Here is a 21,368-nt window from a genome sequence, read left to right as displayed (position 1 = left end):
GACCATAGGTGGGTGGGTTTATCTCTGGGCTTTCTATCCTGTTCCATTGATCTAGATTTCTGTTTTTGTGCCAGTAGCATACTGTCTTGATTACTGTGGCTTTGTAGTATAGTCCGAAGTCAGGGAGCCTGATTCCTCCAGCTCCATTTTTCATTCTCAAGATTGCTTTGGCTATTCAGGGTCTTTTGCGTTTCCATACAAATTGTGAAATTTTTTGTTCTAGTTCTGTGAAAAATGCCAGTGGTAGTTTGATAGGGATTACACTGAATCTGTAGATTGCTTTGGGTAGTAGAGTCATTTTCACAATGTTGATTCTTCCAATCCAAGAACATGGTATATCTCTCCATCTATTTGTATCATCTTTAATTTCTTTCATCAGTGTCTTATAATTTTCTGCATACAGGTCTTTTGTCTCCTTAGGTAGGTTTATTCCTAGATATTTTATTCTTTTTGTTGCAATGGTAAATGGGAGTGTTTTCTTAATTTCAGTTTCAGATTTTTCATCATTAGTGTATAGGAATGCCAGAGATTTCTGTGCATAAATTTTGTATCCTGCTACTTTACCAAATTCATTGATTAGCTCTAGTACTTTTCTGGCACCATCTTTAGGATTCTCTATGTAGAGTATCATGTCATCTGCCAACAATGAGAGCTTTCCTTCTTCTTTTCTGATTTGGATTCCTTTTGTTTCTTTTTCTTCTCTGATTTCTGTGGCTAAAACTTCTAAAACTATGTTGAATAAGAGTGGTGAGAGGGGGAAACCTTGTCTTGTTCCTGATCTTAGTGGAAATGGTTTCAGTTTTTCACCATTGAGGACAATGTTGGCTGTGGGTTTGTCATATATGGCCTTTATTATGTTGAGGAAAGTTCCCTCTATGCCTACTTTCTGCAGGGTTTTTATCATAAATGGGTGTTGAAATTTGTCAAAAGCTTTCTCTGCATCTATTGAGATGATCATACGGTTTTTCTCCTTCAATTTTTTAATATGGTGTATCACGTTGATTGATTTGCGTGTATTGAATCCTTGCATTCCTGGAATAAACCCCACTTGATCATGGTGTATCATCCTTTTAATGTGCTGTTGGATTCTGTTTGCTAGTATTTTGTTGAGGATTTTTGCATCTATGTTCCTCAGTGATACTGGCCTGTAGTTTTCTTTCTTTGTGACGTCTTTGTCTGGTTTTGGTCTCAGGGTGACAGTGGCCTCATAGAATGAGTTTGGGAGTGTTCCTCCCTCTGCTATCTTTTGGAAGAGTTTGAGAAGGATAGGTGTTAGCTCTTCTCTAAATGTTTGATAGAATTTGCCTGTGAAGCCATCTGGTCCTGGGCTTTCATTTGTTGGAAGATTTTTAATCACAGTTTCAATTTCAGTGCTTGTGATTGGTCTGTTCATATTTTCTATTTCTTCCTGGTTCAGTCTTGGCAGGTTGTGCATTTCTAAGAATTGGTCCATTTCTTCCAGGTTGTCAATTTTATTGGCATAGAGTTGCTTGTAGTAATCTCTCATGATCCTTTGTATTTCTGCAGTGTCAGTTGTTACGTCTCCTTTTTCATTTCTAATTCTATCGATTTGAGTCTTCTCCCTTTTCTTCTTGATGAGTCTGGCTAATGGTTTATCAATTTTGTTTATCTTCTCAAAGAACCAGCTTTTAGTTTTATTGATCTTTGCTATCATTTCATTCATTTCTTTTTCATTTATTTCTGATCTGATCTTTATGATTTCTTTCCTTCTGCTAACTTTGGGGGTTTTTTGTTCTTCTTTCTCTAATTGCTTTAGGTGCAAGGTTAGGTTGTTTATTTGAGATGTTTCCTGTTTCTTAAGGTAGGATTGTATTGCTATAAACTTCCCTCTTAGAACTGCTTTTGCTGCATCCCATAGGTTTTGGGTCATCGTGTCTCCATTGTCATTTGTTTCTAGGTATTTTTTGATTTCCTCTTTCATTTCTTCAGTAAGCACTTGGTTATTAAGTAGTGTATTGTTTAGCCTCCATGTGTTTATATTTTTTCCAGATCTTCTCCTGTAACTGATATCTCGTCTCATAGAGTTGTGGTTAGAAAAGATACATGATATGATTTCAATTTTCTTAAATTTACCAAGGCTTGATTTGTGACCCAAGATATGATCTATCCTGGAGAATTTTCCATGAGCACTTGAGAAAAATGTGTATTCTGTTGTTCTTGGATGGAATGTCCTATAAATATCAATCAAGTCCATCTTGTTTAATGTATCATTTAAAGCTTGTGTTTCCTTATTTATTTTCATTTTGGATGATCTGTCCATTGGTGAAAATGGGGTATTAAAGTCCCCAAGTATGATTGTGTTACTGTTTATTTCCCCTTTTATGGCTGTTAGCATTTGCCTTATGTATTGAGGTGCTCCTATGTTGGGTTCATAAATATTTACAATTGTTATATCTTCTTCTTGGATTGATCTCTTGATTATTATGTAGTGTCCTTCTTTGTCTCTTGTAATAGTCTTTATTTTACTGCCTATTTTGTCTGACATGAGAATTGCTACTCCAGCTTTCTTTCGACTTCCATTTGCATGGAATATCTTTCTCCATCCCCTCACTTTCAGTCTGTATGTGTCCCTAGGTCTGAAGTGGGTCTCTTGTAGACAGCATATATATGGGTCTTGTTTTTGTATCCATTCAGCCAGTCTGTGTCTTTTGGTGGGAGCATTTAATCCATTTACATTTAAGTTAGTTATCAATATGTATGTTCCTATTCCCATTTTCTTAATTGTTTTGGATTTGTTATTGTAGGTCTTTTCCTTCTCTTGTGTTTCTTGCCTAGAGAAGTTCCTTTAGCATTTGTTGTAAAGCTGGTTTGGTGATGCTGAACTCTCTCCGCTTTTGCTTGTCTGTAAAGATTTTAATTTCTCCATCAAATCTGAATGAGATTCTTGCTGGTTAGAGTAATCTTGGTTGTAGGTTTTTCTCCTTCATCATTTTAAATATGTCCTGCCACTCCCTTTTGGCTTGCAGAGTTTCTGCTGAAAGATCAGCTATTAACTTTATGGGGATTCCCTTGTGTGTTATTTGTTGTTTTTCCCTTGTTGCTTTTAAGATGTTTTCTTTGTATTTAATTTTTGATAGTTTGATTAATATGTGTCTTGTCATGTTTCTCCTTGGATTTATCCTGTATGGGACTCTCTGTGCTTCCTGGACTTGATTAGCTATTTCCTTTTCCATATTAGGGAAGTTTTCAACTATAATGTCTTCAAATATTTTCTCAGTCCCTTTTTCTTTTCTTCTTCTGGGACCCCTATAATTCAAATGTTGGTGCATTTAATGTTGTCCCAGAGGTCCCTGAGACTGTCCTCAATTCTTTTCATTCTTTTTTCTTTATTCTGCTTTGCAGTAGTTATTTCCACTATTTTATCTTCCAGGTCACTTATCCGTTCTTCTGCCTCACTTATTCTGCTATTGATCCCTTCTAGAGTATTTTTTATTTTGTTTACTGTGTTGTTCATTGTTTTTGGTTCCTCTTTAGTTCTTCTAGGTCCTTGTTAAGTGTTTCTTGCATTTTCTCTATTCTATTTCCAAGATTTTGGATCATCTTTACTATCACTATTCTGAATTCTTTTTCAGGTAGACTGCCTATTTCCTCTTCATTTGTTAGGTCTGGTGGGTTTTTACCTTGCTCCTTCATCTGCTGTGTGTTTTTCTGTCTTCTCATTTTGCTTACCTTACTGTGTTTGGGGTCTCCTTTTTGCAGGCTGCAGGTTCGTAGTTCCCCTGTTGTTTTTGGTGTCTGTCCCCAGTGGCTAAGGTTGGTTCAGTGTGTTGTGTATGTAGGCTTCCTGGCGGAGGGGACTAGTGCCTGTGTTCTGGTGGATGAGGCTAGATCTTTTCTTTCTGGTGGGCAGGTCCACGTCTGGTGTTGTGTTTTGGGGTGTCTGTGCCCCTATTATGATTTTAGGCAGCCTCTCTGCTAATGGGTGGGGTTGTGTTCCTGTCTTGCTAGTTGTTTGGCATAGGGTGTCCAGCACTGTAGCTTGCTGGTCATTGAGTGAAGCTGGGTCTTGGTGTTGAGATGGAGATCTCTGGGAGATTATCGCCATTTGATATTAGGTGGAGCTGGGAGGTCTCTTGTGGACCAGTGTCCTGAAGTTGGCTCTCCCACCTCAGAGGCACAGCACTGACTCCTGCCTGGAGCACCAAGAGCCTTTCATCCACACGGCTGCTAGTGTTGGAGGGTCTCCTGCAGAGGTGGGGGGTGGCTGTGGCTCACTGAGAGGACAAGGACACTGGCAGCAGAAGTTCTGGGAAGTACTCCTTGGCGTGAGCCCTCCCAGAGCCTCCAAGCAGAAGCTTTTATCTCGCATTGTTCTCTTACTATTTCAAAATTGATTCCAGCAGTCAACAGTAGTGAAGCATGTGAATAAATACTGTCATTGTTTTTCTTTGCTTATATAATAAGAAATTACAGAAATTTTAATATTTCCATTTAGTAATACTCTAGCCCTGTACAGCAAATTCATAAACATTAACTTATCGATTCTATACCACCTTTCTGAAATAAATGGAATGCATATTATTCCCACTGTCTAGGGACTGAGGACTGGCAGCACTTGAGCATCACAATAGATCAAACAGCAAATAAAACAATCAAACTGAGGTCTTCTGATTCCAAATTCAGCATTTTGTCATGATACTTCACTTTTACTGTACTCTAAAGAGCTAACATGAAAAACAAATTACACATTTTATAGTTCACAAATTAAAGTTTACAAATTATTTAACAAAAAGTGCTATAAAGTTTACAAATTATTTAACAAAAGCTGTCCTAATTATTATTAATAATTAACACCCTCAAAACTATCAAATTCTATAAGATAAAGTAGTAAATTTATAATGAATTTGAAATATTTTTCCACCCTTTTTACCTAACATTTATGGTCTCAAACTCTTACACCCAATCTAATGTTAAAAAGCAGTAAAGACAGAAAGTAGATTAGTGGTTGCCTAGGGCTGGGAGAATGGAGGGGAGGAAATAAAGAATTCTCATGGGTAGGAGGTTTCTTTTTTGGGGGGAGGACAAAAATGTTCTAAAATTTCATTTCAGTGATAGTTGCACAACCCTGTGAATATACTAAAAAACACTGAATTGTACACTGTGAGTGAATTATATGTGAATTACTGTACATCTCAATAAAGCTATTTTTTAAAAAAAGGAGTCAAAGTATAGCATTTTTACTTATCATCATAACATTGTAAATCTAAGGAAAAATTGAAATTTGGGTTATTTATTCAACATTTATAAATACTTGCTCTGTTCAAAACACTCTTTCAAAATAAGATATGGCCCCAAATTCAAGAAATTGACAATAATTCAGAAGGTGAAACAGAGAAATACGCAGTGAATTTTAATACTAGGCAAAGTTAAATATAAATTCTATAAAAATAAGAACACATAAAATGTAATGGACACTAGAGTAATCTCCTGGAAACTTAAATATGTAGCCAAGTATCACTTGGCTGTGTGACCTTGTGCAGCATAAAATATTAAAGCACATTAAGAATAAAGCTCTGGGGCTTCCCTGGTGGCGCAGTGGTTGAGAATCCGCCTGCCGATGCAGGAGACACGGGTTCGTGCCCTGGTCCGGGAAGATCCCACATGCCGCGGAGCAACTAAGCCCGTGAGCCATGGCCGCTAGGCCTGCGCATCCGGAGCCTGTGCTTTGCAACGGGAGAGGCCACAACAGTGAGAGGCCCGCGTACCGAAAAAAAAAAAAAAAAAAAAAAAAAAAAAAAAAAAAAAAAAAAAAAGAATAAAGCTCTACATAAATATTAAGGCATTGTTTCTTCATATATAAAATGAGAAAACTGGTTAAATAATTTCTATGATTTCTATGTACTCTAAAGTTTTTTAAATCTATAATTTAGATTAATACTAAATAGACTGCTACTGTGAATTATTTTCATTTTTGCCTGAAAAAATGTGTCATTCTCTCATCAGTTGACTTACAAGTAAAAGTGTAACTTTTTTTGTCACTATCATACCAAAATGACTTACATCCAAAGGAAGGTTGTTCCATTTAAAGAAGACGTTCAAAAGAACTATGTTCTTATTTCAAAGATATGAGTATTATATAATTTTTCATTTTAGAATTCTTTCTTGGAAATGCTCTCCATGTTTGAATATCTTCCAATATTCACAAACAATTTTTCATTAAAACTGGTCTAAATTTTGGAAACAGTCAAAAGTCAATGATCTGACATACATAGCTGGCAATCAAAAGAGTAATTTTTTTTATTGAGATGAAAATGTTAATGAGTGATTTTCATAGCCACTTCTCGTAAACAAGTATACAGTGTTCTCTGAATACAAAGAGCACACTTCTGTGCTCTATGTCTTTGCTCACTGAGTTGTCTATTCCCAGAATTCTCTACTCTATTCAACTCTCCCTACTCTCAAGATCCCTATTAGGGATCTATTACCTTTCTCTAAACTCTTCTCTTACATTTTCAAGTTAAAATATACTTTCGTTCTTCTGTGTTCAAACAGCTTTTAGCTTTATTATATGATATTTCTCACATTCCATTTTAGACATTACAGTGTTTGGGTTCCCAGCCCAGTATCTGGAATTCAGAGAGTTTGGAATAGACTACTTGTTCCCACAATTCAGCAGATCAGTTAACATCACTATATTTTAGTTTATATTCTACAACATGGTTTCATTTTTCATCTAACAATTTCATAAAATATTTTTAATTGATATCACGTATTTTCTGGGAAGATACAGGAAATTAACATTCAAGCTGCTAGCGGGCATGTAAATACCTATTACCTTACAAGAGGTAAATCTGGCAATATATAGCAAACATCATTAAATGTCCAATTGATCCAGTTATTCTATTCTAAAAACATATCCAGGAGATAATCAGGATGGTCTCAATGATTTATGACGATGTTCATCACAGAATTATTTATCATGAGAACATTGGTAATAACCTAATTATCTAACCATAATGAACCCCTTAAATAAATTATCCTGCAGCCATTCAATAGAATTTTTATTTACACTATTTAAAAAATCACAATATAACAAAATGTTTAATGGCATGGAAAAACATTAATGGTGTGTAAAGTTTAAAAGGAAGGCTATAGAATTCCAAAGGAAACCTAATTGCAGACAATACTTCCCATGCTTCCATATCACAATCATACTGGCATGAGGGATGTCAGTAGGTGCACACACATCTTCGTCTTGTAAAATTCTGAACCATAAGTAAATATGATCTTAGATAATGTTTTTTTCCACCAAAAAAAGTTCCCTTTTCCTCTATCTTTTTAAACTCTTGCAAAGAGTGCCCTGAGGAAAGTAAAACAACTTATCCTCCATTGTTTTTTATCCAAGTATCAAGAGCTTTACATAAAAGGTTACAACTAATAGTATACCTATACCAAGAACAGTAAATTCAGATGTTTGGGCGGTAAACTTAGACTCAAAATTGATGGCATCAAAATAATTCTTAAAAGTGTTGAGAATACATTTATGAGTTTCTCTATTTTTTTTCATTCTCTTCTAAGCAAGCATGTTTGTTTCCTTCTGTATCAGTCACAGTAAGGATAACCTTTCCTTTGCTTTGTTCAGTTTCCAGGAATGGAACACGACTTCTTTTTAATATAATGTTTTATGGAAATTAGGATTACATCAGTTTCACTGTGTGCTAACTAGATTTTTAGCTGCCGTCTAGGAGTCTAATCAATAATCTAGAAGAGCCCTCATAAACTGGAGAATACTCATCCTATAAGAGTTTCTGTCACAAGCTTATTGGTCAAGGGAAGCTTCTTCTTGCACTTCTTCAAGATGAATCTCAAACAGAGAAAATAACCCCAGAAAAAACGTCAAAATTTTTTTCTTACCCCATTGTTAAAAGCAGGGATGGCCCAAGTTGCACCTCAGACCCAGCGATTCAAAATCTATGGAGCATGAAGCTTTTGGAAAACTTCCCTGGACAACTGCAATGTGAACCCCTTCGTTAAGATCTAAAGGTTCCTTCAACGATAAGGATAATAAGGACGATGATAACACCCCAATGCCCAGAGACATTAGGAAATCTCTATGTTCAAGGCACTATGCTGGGAACATCACGTGGATCATGTCGTTTGATCCACACACCATCAACACGTGAGAACAATCATGGTAATAGTGATAATAACCAACTCTGAGTAACCAACACACATGGTATTTATTATGTGCCAGGCTCTCTTTTAACATTTCATAAATTATAAAACTTTTAACTTTTAAAATTCTCACAACCACCCTTTGAAAGAGAGAGACTAATTCCATCTCCATTTTCTGAAAAGGAAGCTGAGACACAGAGATGCTAAATGACTTGCCCAATGTCACCTCATTGGTAAGCAGCAAAGCCAGGATTATGCGAATTCACACGGTCTAATTCTAGACTAGCATCAACTCTCTTAGCCATTACAATGCTTCAGAACAAGTTATTCGAATTCCTTGTTTTTCATGGAAAATGCAACATTGTGTTTATGTTTATGCTGCTTACCATGCACCTATGGCACATGACAGCCATTCAATTCATGATCTTTGAGTTGAATTGCAAAAAAAAAAAAAAAAAAAATTTATTAGAAAAATCCAGACTAGAAAATTAGTTGGCTTTTTAATTTAAGTTTTAAGGAGCTATTATGCCCTTTTAAATATATTAATTTTTTTAAAAACTACATTTGAGTATAGAAAAGTAGGCTCAGTGAATACATAATTCAATACTTTGGGTACAGAAACTTTAAATTATGAATCAAAAACTAAAACTAACTATGCTAAAATGTGCATTAAAATGAACGAATCCATCTTCTCAAATCTACAGAATGAGCCCATTAAAAAAGCATCCAATGTACAAATTTAAACTAGAACAAAGTCTTTGTTCTCTTAAAATTATATAGCCAGAACTCAAATATCAAAAGTTTTGAAAAGTACATGTTTCATCTTGCTTAAACTTCTAGGAGAAAACAAGTATATCCCGACCTCACAAAACTAGCAGCAATAAAATATCCATTATAAATGATCTGTTTCCTCATCTGTAAAATGAAATGGATGAATCAAACGGTTTCCAACATCTCTTGCTCCAGGATTCTGTAGCTCATGACTCTAAAGGATACTGTTAGAAATTTACATAAAGGTAATTGAAAATGAAATATACAGAAAGATAATTTCGAATTAAACACCTACTATTTAGTTAATGTGATTTCTCTTCCTATACCTCCGATAAATGCATAGCTCATTTTAGTCCAGTATAATTCCTAAAACTATCTGAAATTAAGTGTAAAGAGACATTGAATGGAATCCAAAAACCTATGTTTAGATCAAGTTGTGCCACATACTAGCTGAGCAATTACTGATGTATTTCTTAACCTGCCAATTTACAAAATCTGCTTCTCCACTTGTTAAATGGGAATATTGACAAATTTCTTTCCTACCTAGCTCTTAAGGATAATCATGTAATTATTAACTAATACCATATGTGTTGATGATAAAATACATGAGAAAATACTCTGTAAATTCTAAAACACTCTAAAAATAAAAAGAAATTACATCAATAGTAACAAGACTTTTTTCAGTCACAGAAGCTTGCAGTTATTTTATTGCTGTGTTTAACCACTTCTCCTTCAATTTTCTTAAAGCAAAAGTAAAATAGTCTGTTGTGGAAACAGTTCAGTGTGTTCTTCCATTTGATGTTTTTCCAAAATTCTTGTTTAAGCTTTATCTAGATCTACTTTCATATAAGCCTATTATTTATTAAGCATTAAAAGGTTCTGTCTGCTTTTATAAGTGAGCTTTTTTATAAATTAATCTAGAATTCCACAGAACTGAACAAACTAGAAGAAGAAAAATGAAAAGAAACCCTCTGATGCACTTCGTATGCTTTCCGATTTCAATTATTTGGACTCATTTACCTTGCCCAGAAATGAATAAACTTTGTGAAACTGAGAAAGCTACCATAGCATGAAATTTTCTATATTTTCCTATGTCTATGATAGGAGTTCTACTAATTGCTTATTTTAAAGGGCTAAAAATAAACTACCAAATATACTAAGAGAAGCTGGAAGTGCTCACAGTCACTAGTAAAGGGAGTGGATAATGTCTGTATATTTAAAATCTAGCAGTGCATCCCGCTTGGAAATTTCCTCTTGAAAGTTAATAAACATTAACCCTACAGAAACAAAAATCATCAATGTTTTAGTCACAAGTTATCAAATTTAGATACTCTAAAAGTAAAGGAGACCTTTTATCCATATCCATAATGCTATTCCAACACTGTCAGAATGACCGTCCCTGATTTGTAGATTACATATCGAGACTTACACAAACAATGATATCTTGGCTGTTAAAAAGCTACTTAAAAGGCAATCCTGTAGAATGGTTTCAATTTTTTTTAGTTAATTGTAAAACCATTACATCATATCTGATTATACTGCTTTTAGCTAAAAGTCATTGATAGCATGAGTTTTCTGATTAACAAAATGTTAATTTGATAACTTTAAAAAAATAATTTTAAGATACACATTGACTTGGGGAGCTGTGGCAAAACAGAGATCAGGGAGTCATGTAAAGAGTGCTGCTGCTTTTGGAAGCCACAGGAAAACATCTGATGACAAGTAGGGATGTAGGTACTGTCTCTCTTGTCCTGCCTCACTTTCAGTTGTAATCTCAACCCGTTGAAAAAGCACAGAAACAGGGCAGAAGTAAGGGAAGTAATCTGCCCAGGTGTCCATATAGCCCTGAGGCAACATACCCAGGACATCGATGGAGACGGGTGAGATGTAGGCAAATCCTTCCACATTTGGCACTTTTTTCCATTAAATACCTCACGCTTCACAAATGTTTTGAACTAACCAAACCGTGTTTCTCACACAAGCGAGAAGAGACAGTGCTCATGTGATCAACTGGAGTTCTACCTCCAGGTGAGAGACCTCTGACCTTTCCTATGGTTCAAACAATATGTGTATGATTTAATTATGGAAAGAAACTGAGGGAATCTGAGAGTTGACCTTCAAATATATACGTCTCAATACGCAGAACATGACAAAGTAAAGTTCCATTGCCCTAGAACACTCGAGGATCTAATTATTCAAGGAATGCAGAATTTTCCAAGAAAAAAAAAGGGAGGGAAAGTGGGGGAGGAAGCATAAAATTTAACTATATGGGGTGTAAATCACTTGAAGAACACCATTCCACTCTGTGTCTTCTTTAAAAACACATAATCAACCTTAACTACCTCTAAATAAAGGGGACCCACACACTTAGGTGAAAAGTGGTATGTAAACATACTTCTTCAGTGAATCTGAAAATCTGTTCAGAGATGATGTGCCTTTGTCATCATATACCTTTGCTTTTCGGCACATAAGCCTCCACATAGCTCTCTGTTGTCTACATGTGAACACACACACACACATACACACACACACACACACACACACACACAGCAAGATTTTTGTAGATATCACCCGTCAATCAGATTGCTGGGTAGAATCTTCTGGTCTCTGTTCACAGAGTGCTCAGAGGCAGCTGCTCTGATACCACTGGAGACATGTTTTCTCAGGGGTGACTTTGAGATCAGCACTGTTCTGAAAGCCTGAGTGCTCCAGAAGACTAGGTTAAGAATAGTCAGAGTTTCACTGTACGGATGAATCAGTAGCACCAAAATGTGTGTATATACCACATAGAGAGAAAAAGACTACCAACTGGGGTGCAAGAAGAGAACAGTGGAGAGTAAGAACAAAATGACACTCTACTAATATTTAACATGGAATCTTACCATGGCATATATGTATAATTTTTATATGAATATATATATATATATGTACACACACATATATTTAAAGTATTTTTACTGATAGGACTACTTGATCAAAAGGTTTGGAGGTGATCAAAACCATGTAAGCTAAAGTGAGTGATGTATGTATATATGCAGGCAAATAGAAGGTATATTAATTAAGTCAAAATTTTTTAAATGCTTAAATCATGAGGAATTCAATTTATAACACTAGGTTTATATTTTTCTCATTTTTCTATAATGGCTCATATCTCAATCTACTTTACAAAAAGCTGCTTTTACCATGTCTTCAGTTAATAAATATTTTATGAAAATTGGCACTAAGGAAAAGAATGGCACTTACAAAACATAAATTTATTCAGCTTTTACTGCAAAGATTTAGTGATGAAACATCCCCAAATAATCAGATAACAGTGAAAACAAATGAACAGTCAACTTTATTTTTTAATCATTTACATTCACCTTTGCTTTTACTGTGCTCTATTAGAAGAAAAATTCCTTTTATAGCATTAATATTTTAAAGGAACTAAGCAATCAACACCATATCTGGAAAAATTAGTGTCCAACATAAGGTGATTTTAGGTCATCAGGGCAATTTCAATGCTGCTAATTATATCTTCAAGTAAGCAGCACTTATGTTTCAGTACCCTGTCAAATTATATGGGATGTATGAACTGGAAGAAATATTTTTAAATGCAAAAAATACAAGTGAAAGTGTAAATAGGTTAAGAGAAGGGGAAAAGGATATTTTAACTCCAAGAGCTATAAATTCCAAGTGTTTCTTTTCATTCCACCCTAATCTTCAAAACGTACAGGAAAAAAACACAAAATGAGAATATTCAACACAAATTTCCAATTGTGTCATACATAAGCTATTTTCCTATAGACGAAAGATCTATGAACATAAGCAAAGAAAGATAAGGTATCACAGAGGAAAAAGTGTGATGAAAGACTGAATTTCCATATAATATGTAAAAGCAGAGATCCTATAAGAGGAATAAAAAAGGGGATAAAATATTAACAGACACTGGATTTCAAAACGCAAATATGAATTTAAAATAGTTATGTCTCCTAATACTTTTTCCCATTCATTTCAGTCCGTAAATGTATTTACAATAGACTGCCTCTATCTTTTTACGAAGAAACACTGAACCTTTAGCATTTCCTTTCTAAGAAACTAAATTTAGAGAATGTAGAAGGTATAGGGAGAGATAAAGTCATGATAGCATTTAAAATTTAAGGGGAAAAGAATTTATAGTGTCTTAAAGTAAATGAATAGCAAACTTATTTAAACTTTTAAGTATTACACACAGACTACAGATAATTAAAACAGTTAAATACTTTCAGTTGGTATAGATACTTTACCCATGTCAGTATCTGAGATGGTAACTGTTAATTAATATGCAATTCTGCAACTAAAACTTTTATTCATGTTATATGACCTAATATAGTTCAGTAATTAAGATGTTTTCAAAATATAACCAATATAACCAAGCAAATAAAATATATTTATTTCATAGTAATTTTGCCACTTCCTATTTTAAATTTCTGGTTCTTCAGCCAAATTTCATGTATCACTGCCTTATATTGACACCTGCTGGAAAGTACTGGAATTGTAGATCTCTCATTTCGTTATCTGGATAGTTGTAAATCTTGCTTTTGAGAAAAGAAATGTGAAAGATAACATCTTAACTGAGAATAACACAAATTTTAATTTTCTAAGAGAAAAAAGTAATGTTTAATTCCAAACATTTAAATTTAATGGTTTCTGTAGGAAATTATAAATCTCAAGAAGTCTGTCCAAAGAGTATTTCTGTGGGGAATTAACTTATCCAATGACTTCATTAACTTAACTTATGCTAATTTGGGGTATGATTATGAAACTAATTAAGCAACCTTCTCCAGTATTCGAACTTCCGCTTTTCACCTTAGACTATCTTAATACCTTGGTCACATGACTTGAGGAAAATACCTAATTTTGTGAAAGTATGCATACAAATGGATCAGAAAAATGATCCAGCTAATAAAACAGGATGTTTTATATATTCATACCTGTAGATTAAAAGGATAAAATAACTTGCATTAGTGAATGAGCTTTTCTTCTCTACTATCAAAACTGCTTGTTCATGAAGTACATAAACATTTTACCAGAATAAATTTATTCTCTGAAGTGCACCAAAACACAACATATTAAAATAAATAATTTATGAATTCTTACAAATGAATAAATTAAGTTGTATTAAGTTCTAATTAACTTCTTTTGCAAATGAAACACTTCTAAGTATCTCTGCAAAGAATGCCCACTACCTTAATCTGTCTCCTAAAACTTTTCAGGAAAAAAAAAAAAAGATTCCAGACAGAAATACATTTAATTGACCAAACTGTGAGAAATAAGAATATATGATAGAGTTAATAAAATTCTGCTTTTCCCCTCTAATCCACTGCCATATAATAAGCACGATCTAGGTGCTCAGACATGTCCTATTTTATAACATCAGAAAAATAACATTGTCCTAGAGACAGTTGTTCCAATTACAAATGAGTTTGGGCAGCTAACAGGGCAACAAGATACATTCTTGCGAATGGTACTAAGAACATGAAATGAAGCAAGAATATTGTACTGCAGTGCTGGATAAATTGCTTTAGCATTCGGGTTATTATTCCTCCCTTCCTTTCTTAAATCACTCCAATTTCTGACAAAAGTAATGAGATAGTATGAACCTAGTTTAAATAAAACAAAACAATGATCAAAAATATAATAGCTAACTTAAAAAAAATATATAGACGCTCATTCAATGGTTTATGTTTAGGATGACGTAGTATTTGAAATTTGCAACTGTCAAACAAGTTGCCTTCTGAAAGTGTACTTAATCCACCTGTCCGAATAAAATTCAGTTCTTCACGTTTAACTATAGTATATGAAGATTCAAGAATATGGGGAATATTTTACCATAAGATGAAGTCCAGTAGTTTCTAAAATGTGTTTTAATTTTTTTAATTGATAAACAATTAACTATAGAGAGATGAACAGTTTTTAAGTAACCTACTCAAAGATTATTTTAAACTTTTTAAAAATTTACTGACATTTACTTAAGATTAATTGGCCATTTACTATTAAGACCATAAGTATCTCAGAGGTAACAGGTCTTAATGAATGTAGTTTTGCTGTATTTTCTCTAAACAGTTCACTAGCCCTTCTCAAAAAACAAGATTTTGTCAATTGCAAAATAAAATATGCAATAAAATAGTACTTGTTCCTGATTCTTAAACAAAATTTAATTAAGCAATTCACTTTAATGGCTTTCACAGTCAGTCACTAAGAAAAGGAATCTTTCCTTGATAAGAATCTAATCTGAAAGATTAGATTTTAGATCCTGAGAAGCAGTAGAATTGTCTGACACCAGAGATCCTCATTTTCAATCACTCAGTTACCTTACAGAGCTTCTGATATCGAGGAGAAGAAACTGCCATCCTTTGTAAACGATGTAACAAAACCACAACTTTCTGCAGAGACGTTCTCACCACAGCCATCATTTTAAGTTTACCACACTTCTGCAGACACCTCAGAATTTGCATTATAAATGAAGAGCACTGATCATTTCCTCCCGGTCACTGGACAATGATTTGCCAGTTCTCTGAGCATGCTCGTTTCCAGGAAAGCATTTGAAAAATACAGGGGACTTAGGTGCTAGGCAAATGAAAGCTGGTATTCCTTCAACTTCTTCTCAATTTAAAAAACATACACAAACGCCACCCAGAAAGCCCCCAGCAGATGCTCACAGCCAGTACTTGCTCAGCCCGGCACGGCCAGACAATGAAGCAAGTTGTTGGGCGGCCAAAACGCTGCCTGCTGCGGGCGAGGAGTGCGTTCAGTAGCCAAAAAGGATATTAAGTGAAACATTAAAGCTGCAGATACAAAGCAGACATCCCCTGGGAGCAGAGATTCAACACATCACCAAGATGCATGCCTTGTAGCCGGCTTATATTAAGCGATCGAGTGGCATTCACTCTCTCACTCTAAAGAGGGATGCGTTCGCTCCCCGACTAAATGCAGCTCTGGCTGTGTTCTGTGGGATGAGTGAATAGAGCCCATTACAAATCTTGAGCAGAACACAAGGGTACTGGACTCTAATGATACCAGCCCAGATGCTGACTGCTAATAAATCACCTCCACACAGGTCTCAGAACAAGATCATCTAAAACAAAACAAAAAATACCTGCTGGGGATATGCGGCTTTACCTAAGATACCCTAAAAGCAGAGTCACCTACAGGCTCTCAGATGCCTGCTTAGGAGGAAAGCCATCAGAAATCGAATTTCCAGTGTTAGGTTAAGACTCCTCTAATTAAACAGTAAGGTTAAAAAAACCCAACAAAGTCTGTCATTGACTACTAACATTCCAAATTATCACATTTCCCCTTAGACAGAATCTTCATCTCATCTTATTTGCCATAAAGCCGTTTTACTTTTATGAGTAAGAAATATAAGACAGTATATATATATATACAGAGAGAGAGATGGATATAGATATATAGATATATATCATATCGATAGAAAAACACAGTACAGAATTTTGGGGGTTTATGTTTATATGTATACATTTCAGATAATATTTTCTACTTCAGCTTGAATACCATTATAAATATCAATTGGGGTAAAGTACTATTAGGAAATAAGCAAAATAATCCAGAATGATTAAATGACTGGGCCAAAGGGCACAGCCAGAAATAGAACCCAGAGGTTTCCCATTATCAGTGTCCTGCTCAAATTAATAACCTGGGTTAAGTCTGCATTTTCACCTTTCTCTACTGTTGTGATTCTTTAAAAGAAATGCAGCATTTAAAAATATTTGTTTCTCTTCTTTACTTTTCCTGCCTTCTCAGTCCTTCAGTTGTAGCATGACTTAAAGCCCTAAATTGGGTCTTACCGGGTTGTGTTTATCAACAGGGTTTTTGTAGGCTTCTGCTGGTCTACTTTTTCCCTGCAGCTCTATACTGAGAACCTATACTGCCTCCCTCTGGATAGGCTAACGATGTCAAAATATCTACATAAAGTCAAAATATCTACATAAAGCCAAAATCGGAAGAGGTCATCAATGAATGATGTAATTAAAAATAGCAATTTATTCGGCAAATGTATAGAAACAGGAAGTAGATCAGCGATGATTTAGGGGTTGGAGAATTGGCAATAGGGGATTGATAGCCAAGAGGTACAGGGTTTCTTTTTGAGGTGACAAAAATGTTCTAATTTGATTGTGGTGATGGTTGCACTACCTTGAATATAGTAAACACAACTCAATTGTACAACGTAAATGGATGGATTGTATGGTATGCGAAATTCCAATAAAGCTGTTATCAAAAAAAAAAAAAAAAAAAAAATGAAGTTGTAATTCCTGTCCCTAAACCAGCAGGTGAAGTTTCCACAGTACAGGGAATACCCCCCAAACACTATGCTGGGTATGGAGCTGGGTACGGGGGAAAATCTGAAACGATCTAAATAATTAAAGTCTGCACCTATGAAAAAGAGGATAAAAATTAGGCTGAAAGAGAACACAGCAGATGAAAACATAATAATCCCAAAGCAGAGAGCAAAAACAGCAACCCCAGAAAGGCAACAGGGCAACAGAATTTTACCCAGGAAAGAATCGAAGCATGTTAATTAACTGGCACTGATAAAATGTAAAGCTTGTATTTTGAAATATAATTAAAATGATAATAATATCTTAGAATATGGGCATGAAAACTCAGAATAAATGCATCTGGATTAATAGATAAACTGGCTGGGAAGTCAATAATAGACTTTCATTCAAAAGCAACAACAACAACAAAATGTTTCTGCATCTTTGGCCAAATTCTCTCATCTGAATCAGATCCACAGTGACAACTGCATACCAGGCATCTCCTCCTGGATGTTATTCAGATGCTCATTTCATCATAGTCAAAGTGGAATTTACCGTCACATCACACTCCGCACTAACTTGCACTGCCGTCCTGACTTCTTTTCCTATATTCCCAATCTCGGATTCTAACACCACCTGGCAATCTTCTTTGTCAGTACCCCTTCCCCCGCCCTTAGTCTACCCATACTATCAAGTCATTAGGTGTATTCGCCCTGTCACTACCTGTCACTACCTCATTTCTAGTCATTATCACCTTCGACCAGATGGCTAGAGTATTCTAACGGATTGCTCGGCTGTCAGTCTCGCCCAGTTCAAACCCACTCTCCATAAAGCCATTAGCTAGATTCCTATAAAATACAAATCCCACTGCAACACTCCCTTGCTTAATATGCTTTAAGGACTTTTCCCCACTGCCACCAGGTTAAAATATGAAATACGTAGCAAGTCATACAAGATCCTCTATGATCTGGACCGCTCAGCTCTCCAGGAGCTTTTGTCTCCAGAAGATCGGGTTTTCTCTTGCCAATAGTCTTCTGCTGAGGAGAAAAACCTAACTGCCTTGCAGCAGGGCAGTGAAACATAAATCCGTAAATCCAAGTGATCATCCATGCTTACCAGAAATGGCATGTAGCATAGCATACTCTCAGAAATTCATCTTCCTCTTCCATTGTGCTTCCAAACTATGCTTTATCAAAATGTACCCAAATTCACCTTAAGCCTAATACAGAATAAACTTCTTCACCTTCATGAAATATTACCAAGGCCCTGCATCCAGCTGTGTTGAGACACAAAGCAAGTATAACCGGAGAATGTGTCGTGTAAGCAGTTCTACATACACCCCTTGCACACAGAGCACATACTTGCCAGGGTCCTTATTCCATCGTTCTTACTCACACATGTCTACCACCACCGCCAGGCCACCAGAACATTTATTTTATAATTTCAGGTGCTTTTCCACATTCATTTTCTTCAACAGATATCTTTCCATTTCCAAATAAGTGTTTATTTTAACTGTCCACTCACACAAAAGGAGAGTCATTAATACAAAAACCCAAAGGAAAATTAAAATTCTTTTTGCCTCAGATATACTCAGCAAATGGTACTAAGTCTCTAAAAATCATCTACCTATATGGTGCCCAAAACAAAGCCACGGATTTTTTTTTAACAAAGTGAAGAGAACGTTTTAAAATTAACAGCATGTAACAAAGGAGCAAGGGAGTGAAAAATCATGCGAACCACCATAATGTGAAACATCCAAAACATAAACAAATGCATGTGTTTATCTCTAGATAGATTTTAATAGGCTCTTAATAAATGCCCTCTTTAATATTTCTTATGAGACAAAATGGATTATTTTAGCAACATTAAATTAGTTTTGAGAGGCATTTATCATTCGTGTTATAATGTATTTTAGTCAGCAACCTTTCTTTCTTGATGCTGGTTGCCATAAGACAAGTAATCCTGTGCTTAGTTATTTTTATTCAGAAAGATTTTAAACATCTCTATTTACATGTATTTCTTCCACAATTTGAATATTCATTAAATACTGAGAAGAGTTTTCTGGCTATGTAAGAATATATCCCAGAATAAAGTGTATTGGAAGACATTATTAAACTCTAAAACAGGTTTGTTTTAGACCTGCTAAAACAAGGTTCATTTCAAGCCTCCTTTGCTCTTTGTCTAAAGCTGTTACCTTCTCGAGTGCATAGCCTGGGTATGTTCTGAGTTTAACATCATTACAAAAATTGAGTATCTGTGAGCATTAATAGGTCAGGCTTATCGTTGTTTAAGTCATAAAAAATAATATATTCTAGCACATACCCACATTTAGAACCCTCTAAAAATGAGATGATAGCTAAATATTTTATCAATTCACGTTTATGGTGACCTCAGAAGACTCCAGAGGGTAAGAGAAAAAAGACAAAAAGGAGCAGATTTACCTTTGCTACTTGCCTGCTCTCTCATCATCAAGTCACAAGTGTATTATGCAATGAATCAATGAATAAGAAATACGAAGTAATGTATAAGTAAACATAGATTTTTGTTAAATTAATCTTGAGAATTCAACCATAAAACACCCTAATAGTCTTTATGCATGGGAATAAGTTATTAATAAGTCTATTCCAAAAGCATCTTTGTTTAAAATTCATAACTTTTTAAGGATAATAATTTCAAACTTAAGAGAAAATTTGTAAGAATAATTCCAAGAAAGCTTCTGTACCCTTCAACCAGACCCTCACACATATTTGTTAACATTCTGATGTTTCAAGGGAAAAGATTTCCTAAGAAAGGCCAGAAAAGGCCATCATACTGAATTTCATAATGAAGTTTTAGGGTCCAAGGGCAGTGGTCAGTATTTATTTAGAATTTCCACACAGAGCTCTGCGTAGGCAACAATATGGAATAATGCAATCTCTGCCCTTGAAGAACCATGTGATCAACTAGAAGAGGAGACAGGCATCAGACGACAATGGATCATGAGTTCACAGGCATATCAGAAGTAATAACTGTCAACATGCTGTGAGAATGGCACGGCATAAAGAAGTAATCAGATGTACAACTGGTAAACAAGGAGACTTCTCCATTGAAATAGGTTCAAAACCAAGTTCTAAGTGAGAAGGCCTATGACGGGCAAGAGTAGGTCATTCTGCACCAAAAAAAATGGGAAATTCAAGGGCACTGAAGCAGGTGTACTTGGGGGCAGAAAAAAGATTCAGGTATGCTTCATTAGATTCCTCAAATATTTTTATAAAGGAAAGATTTTGTGTTATCACATTTCATGTAGAAGAAAATCTGAACCTCAGACTGCATTCACAATCATAGTTATCAAGCTAAAGACATAAAAGTAATACCCTCAAGCCTCATATTCTTGGTTGTATACTAAGCCACAGAGCCTTTGCAGCTTTTACATTAAGAATTTATAATAAATGGAGAAAGAAACAACTTCCTGTTAAGAGGAAATGCCCTTATCATTCAGGCTTCAATAAGGCTAACTGTAATAGGGCTTAAAATGACAGAAAAATAGAATAGTTATGAGGCTGTAAGTCTAAATAAAAAACTATTACTCCCATAAAACGAGGTGTTTTTTCCTCAACTATGAAGTAAAAGTACTTTATAGATCATATTTCCAGAAACCAATTACTCATAGGGGAGCATGGATTTCATACCAAAATAAGGGGACAACCTCACTTTTGAACGGTAATAAATTTTGCATGTAGATGGATCAAAAGAGCACAGCAAAAATTAAAATACAAGGTGCAGTTTCCCGTGCACTTGCCTGCAGCTGCTGTGTGAGCTCCCTGGCCAGGACAGTATCCTGAAGAGCATTCTCCCGCTGCGAGGCATCCGCAAGAACGTTAACTGTGGTTTCTGCTTCTTGTATCCACTTCAGGAAGTTCTCCAGATCCCTGCGAGAGGCCTGCACTGTCCTCAGCTCACCCTCCAAGGCACTCTGTCTGTCAGCAATGCTGCAAGGAACAACGCGACAGGCACGTCTCCGTTACTTACAGTGTGACAGTCCACATCATGCACACCCTAAAGAAAAATTAACAGACGGCCTCCAAGCAACCTTTATTTATTTAAGTACCTAATGGAACTGGGAGATTTGTTTATATGGGTGTCTTGAATAGTCTTTAATGGAGGGGTAATGTGAATTTTGAGAAG

At 35.3% G+C, this 21,368-nt stretch overlaps 1 protein-coding gene across 3 annotated transcripts in view; it reads right to left on the bottom strand.

Moving 5' to 3' along the window:
• Nucleotides 1–21,368, bottom strand: part of UTRN (utrophin) — a 506,315-nt gene that overhangs the window by 222,433 nt on the left and 262,514 nt on the right. For 2 of the 3 annotated variants that reach the window (XM_067010961.1, XM_067010960.1), the window contains one exon: nt 20,983–21,172. In XM_067010961.1, coding sequence (XP_066867062.1) covers nt 20,983–21,172 — 190 coding nt within the window. Of the gene's footprint in view, nt 1–15,239; nt 15,858–20,982; nt 21,173–21,368 lie in introns of those variants that run through there. The other variant, XM_067010962.1, reaches the window with a different exon arrangement.

This window comes from Kogia breviceps, chromosome 13 (assembly GCF_026419965.1).
Source record: "Kogia breviceps isolate mKogBre1 chromosome 13, mKogBre1 haplotype 1, whole genome shotgun sequence".
Taxonomy (NCBI): Eukaryota; Metazoa; Chordata; class Mammalia; order Artiodactyla; family Physeteridae; genus Kogia; species Kogia breviceps.
The sequence above is the reverse complement of the archived record's forward strand: the minus strand, read 5'-3'. Positions and strand labels throughout refer to the sequence as shown.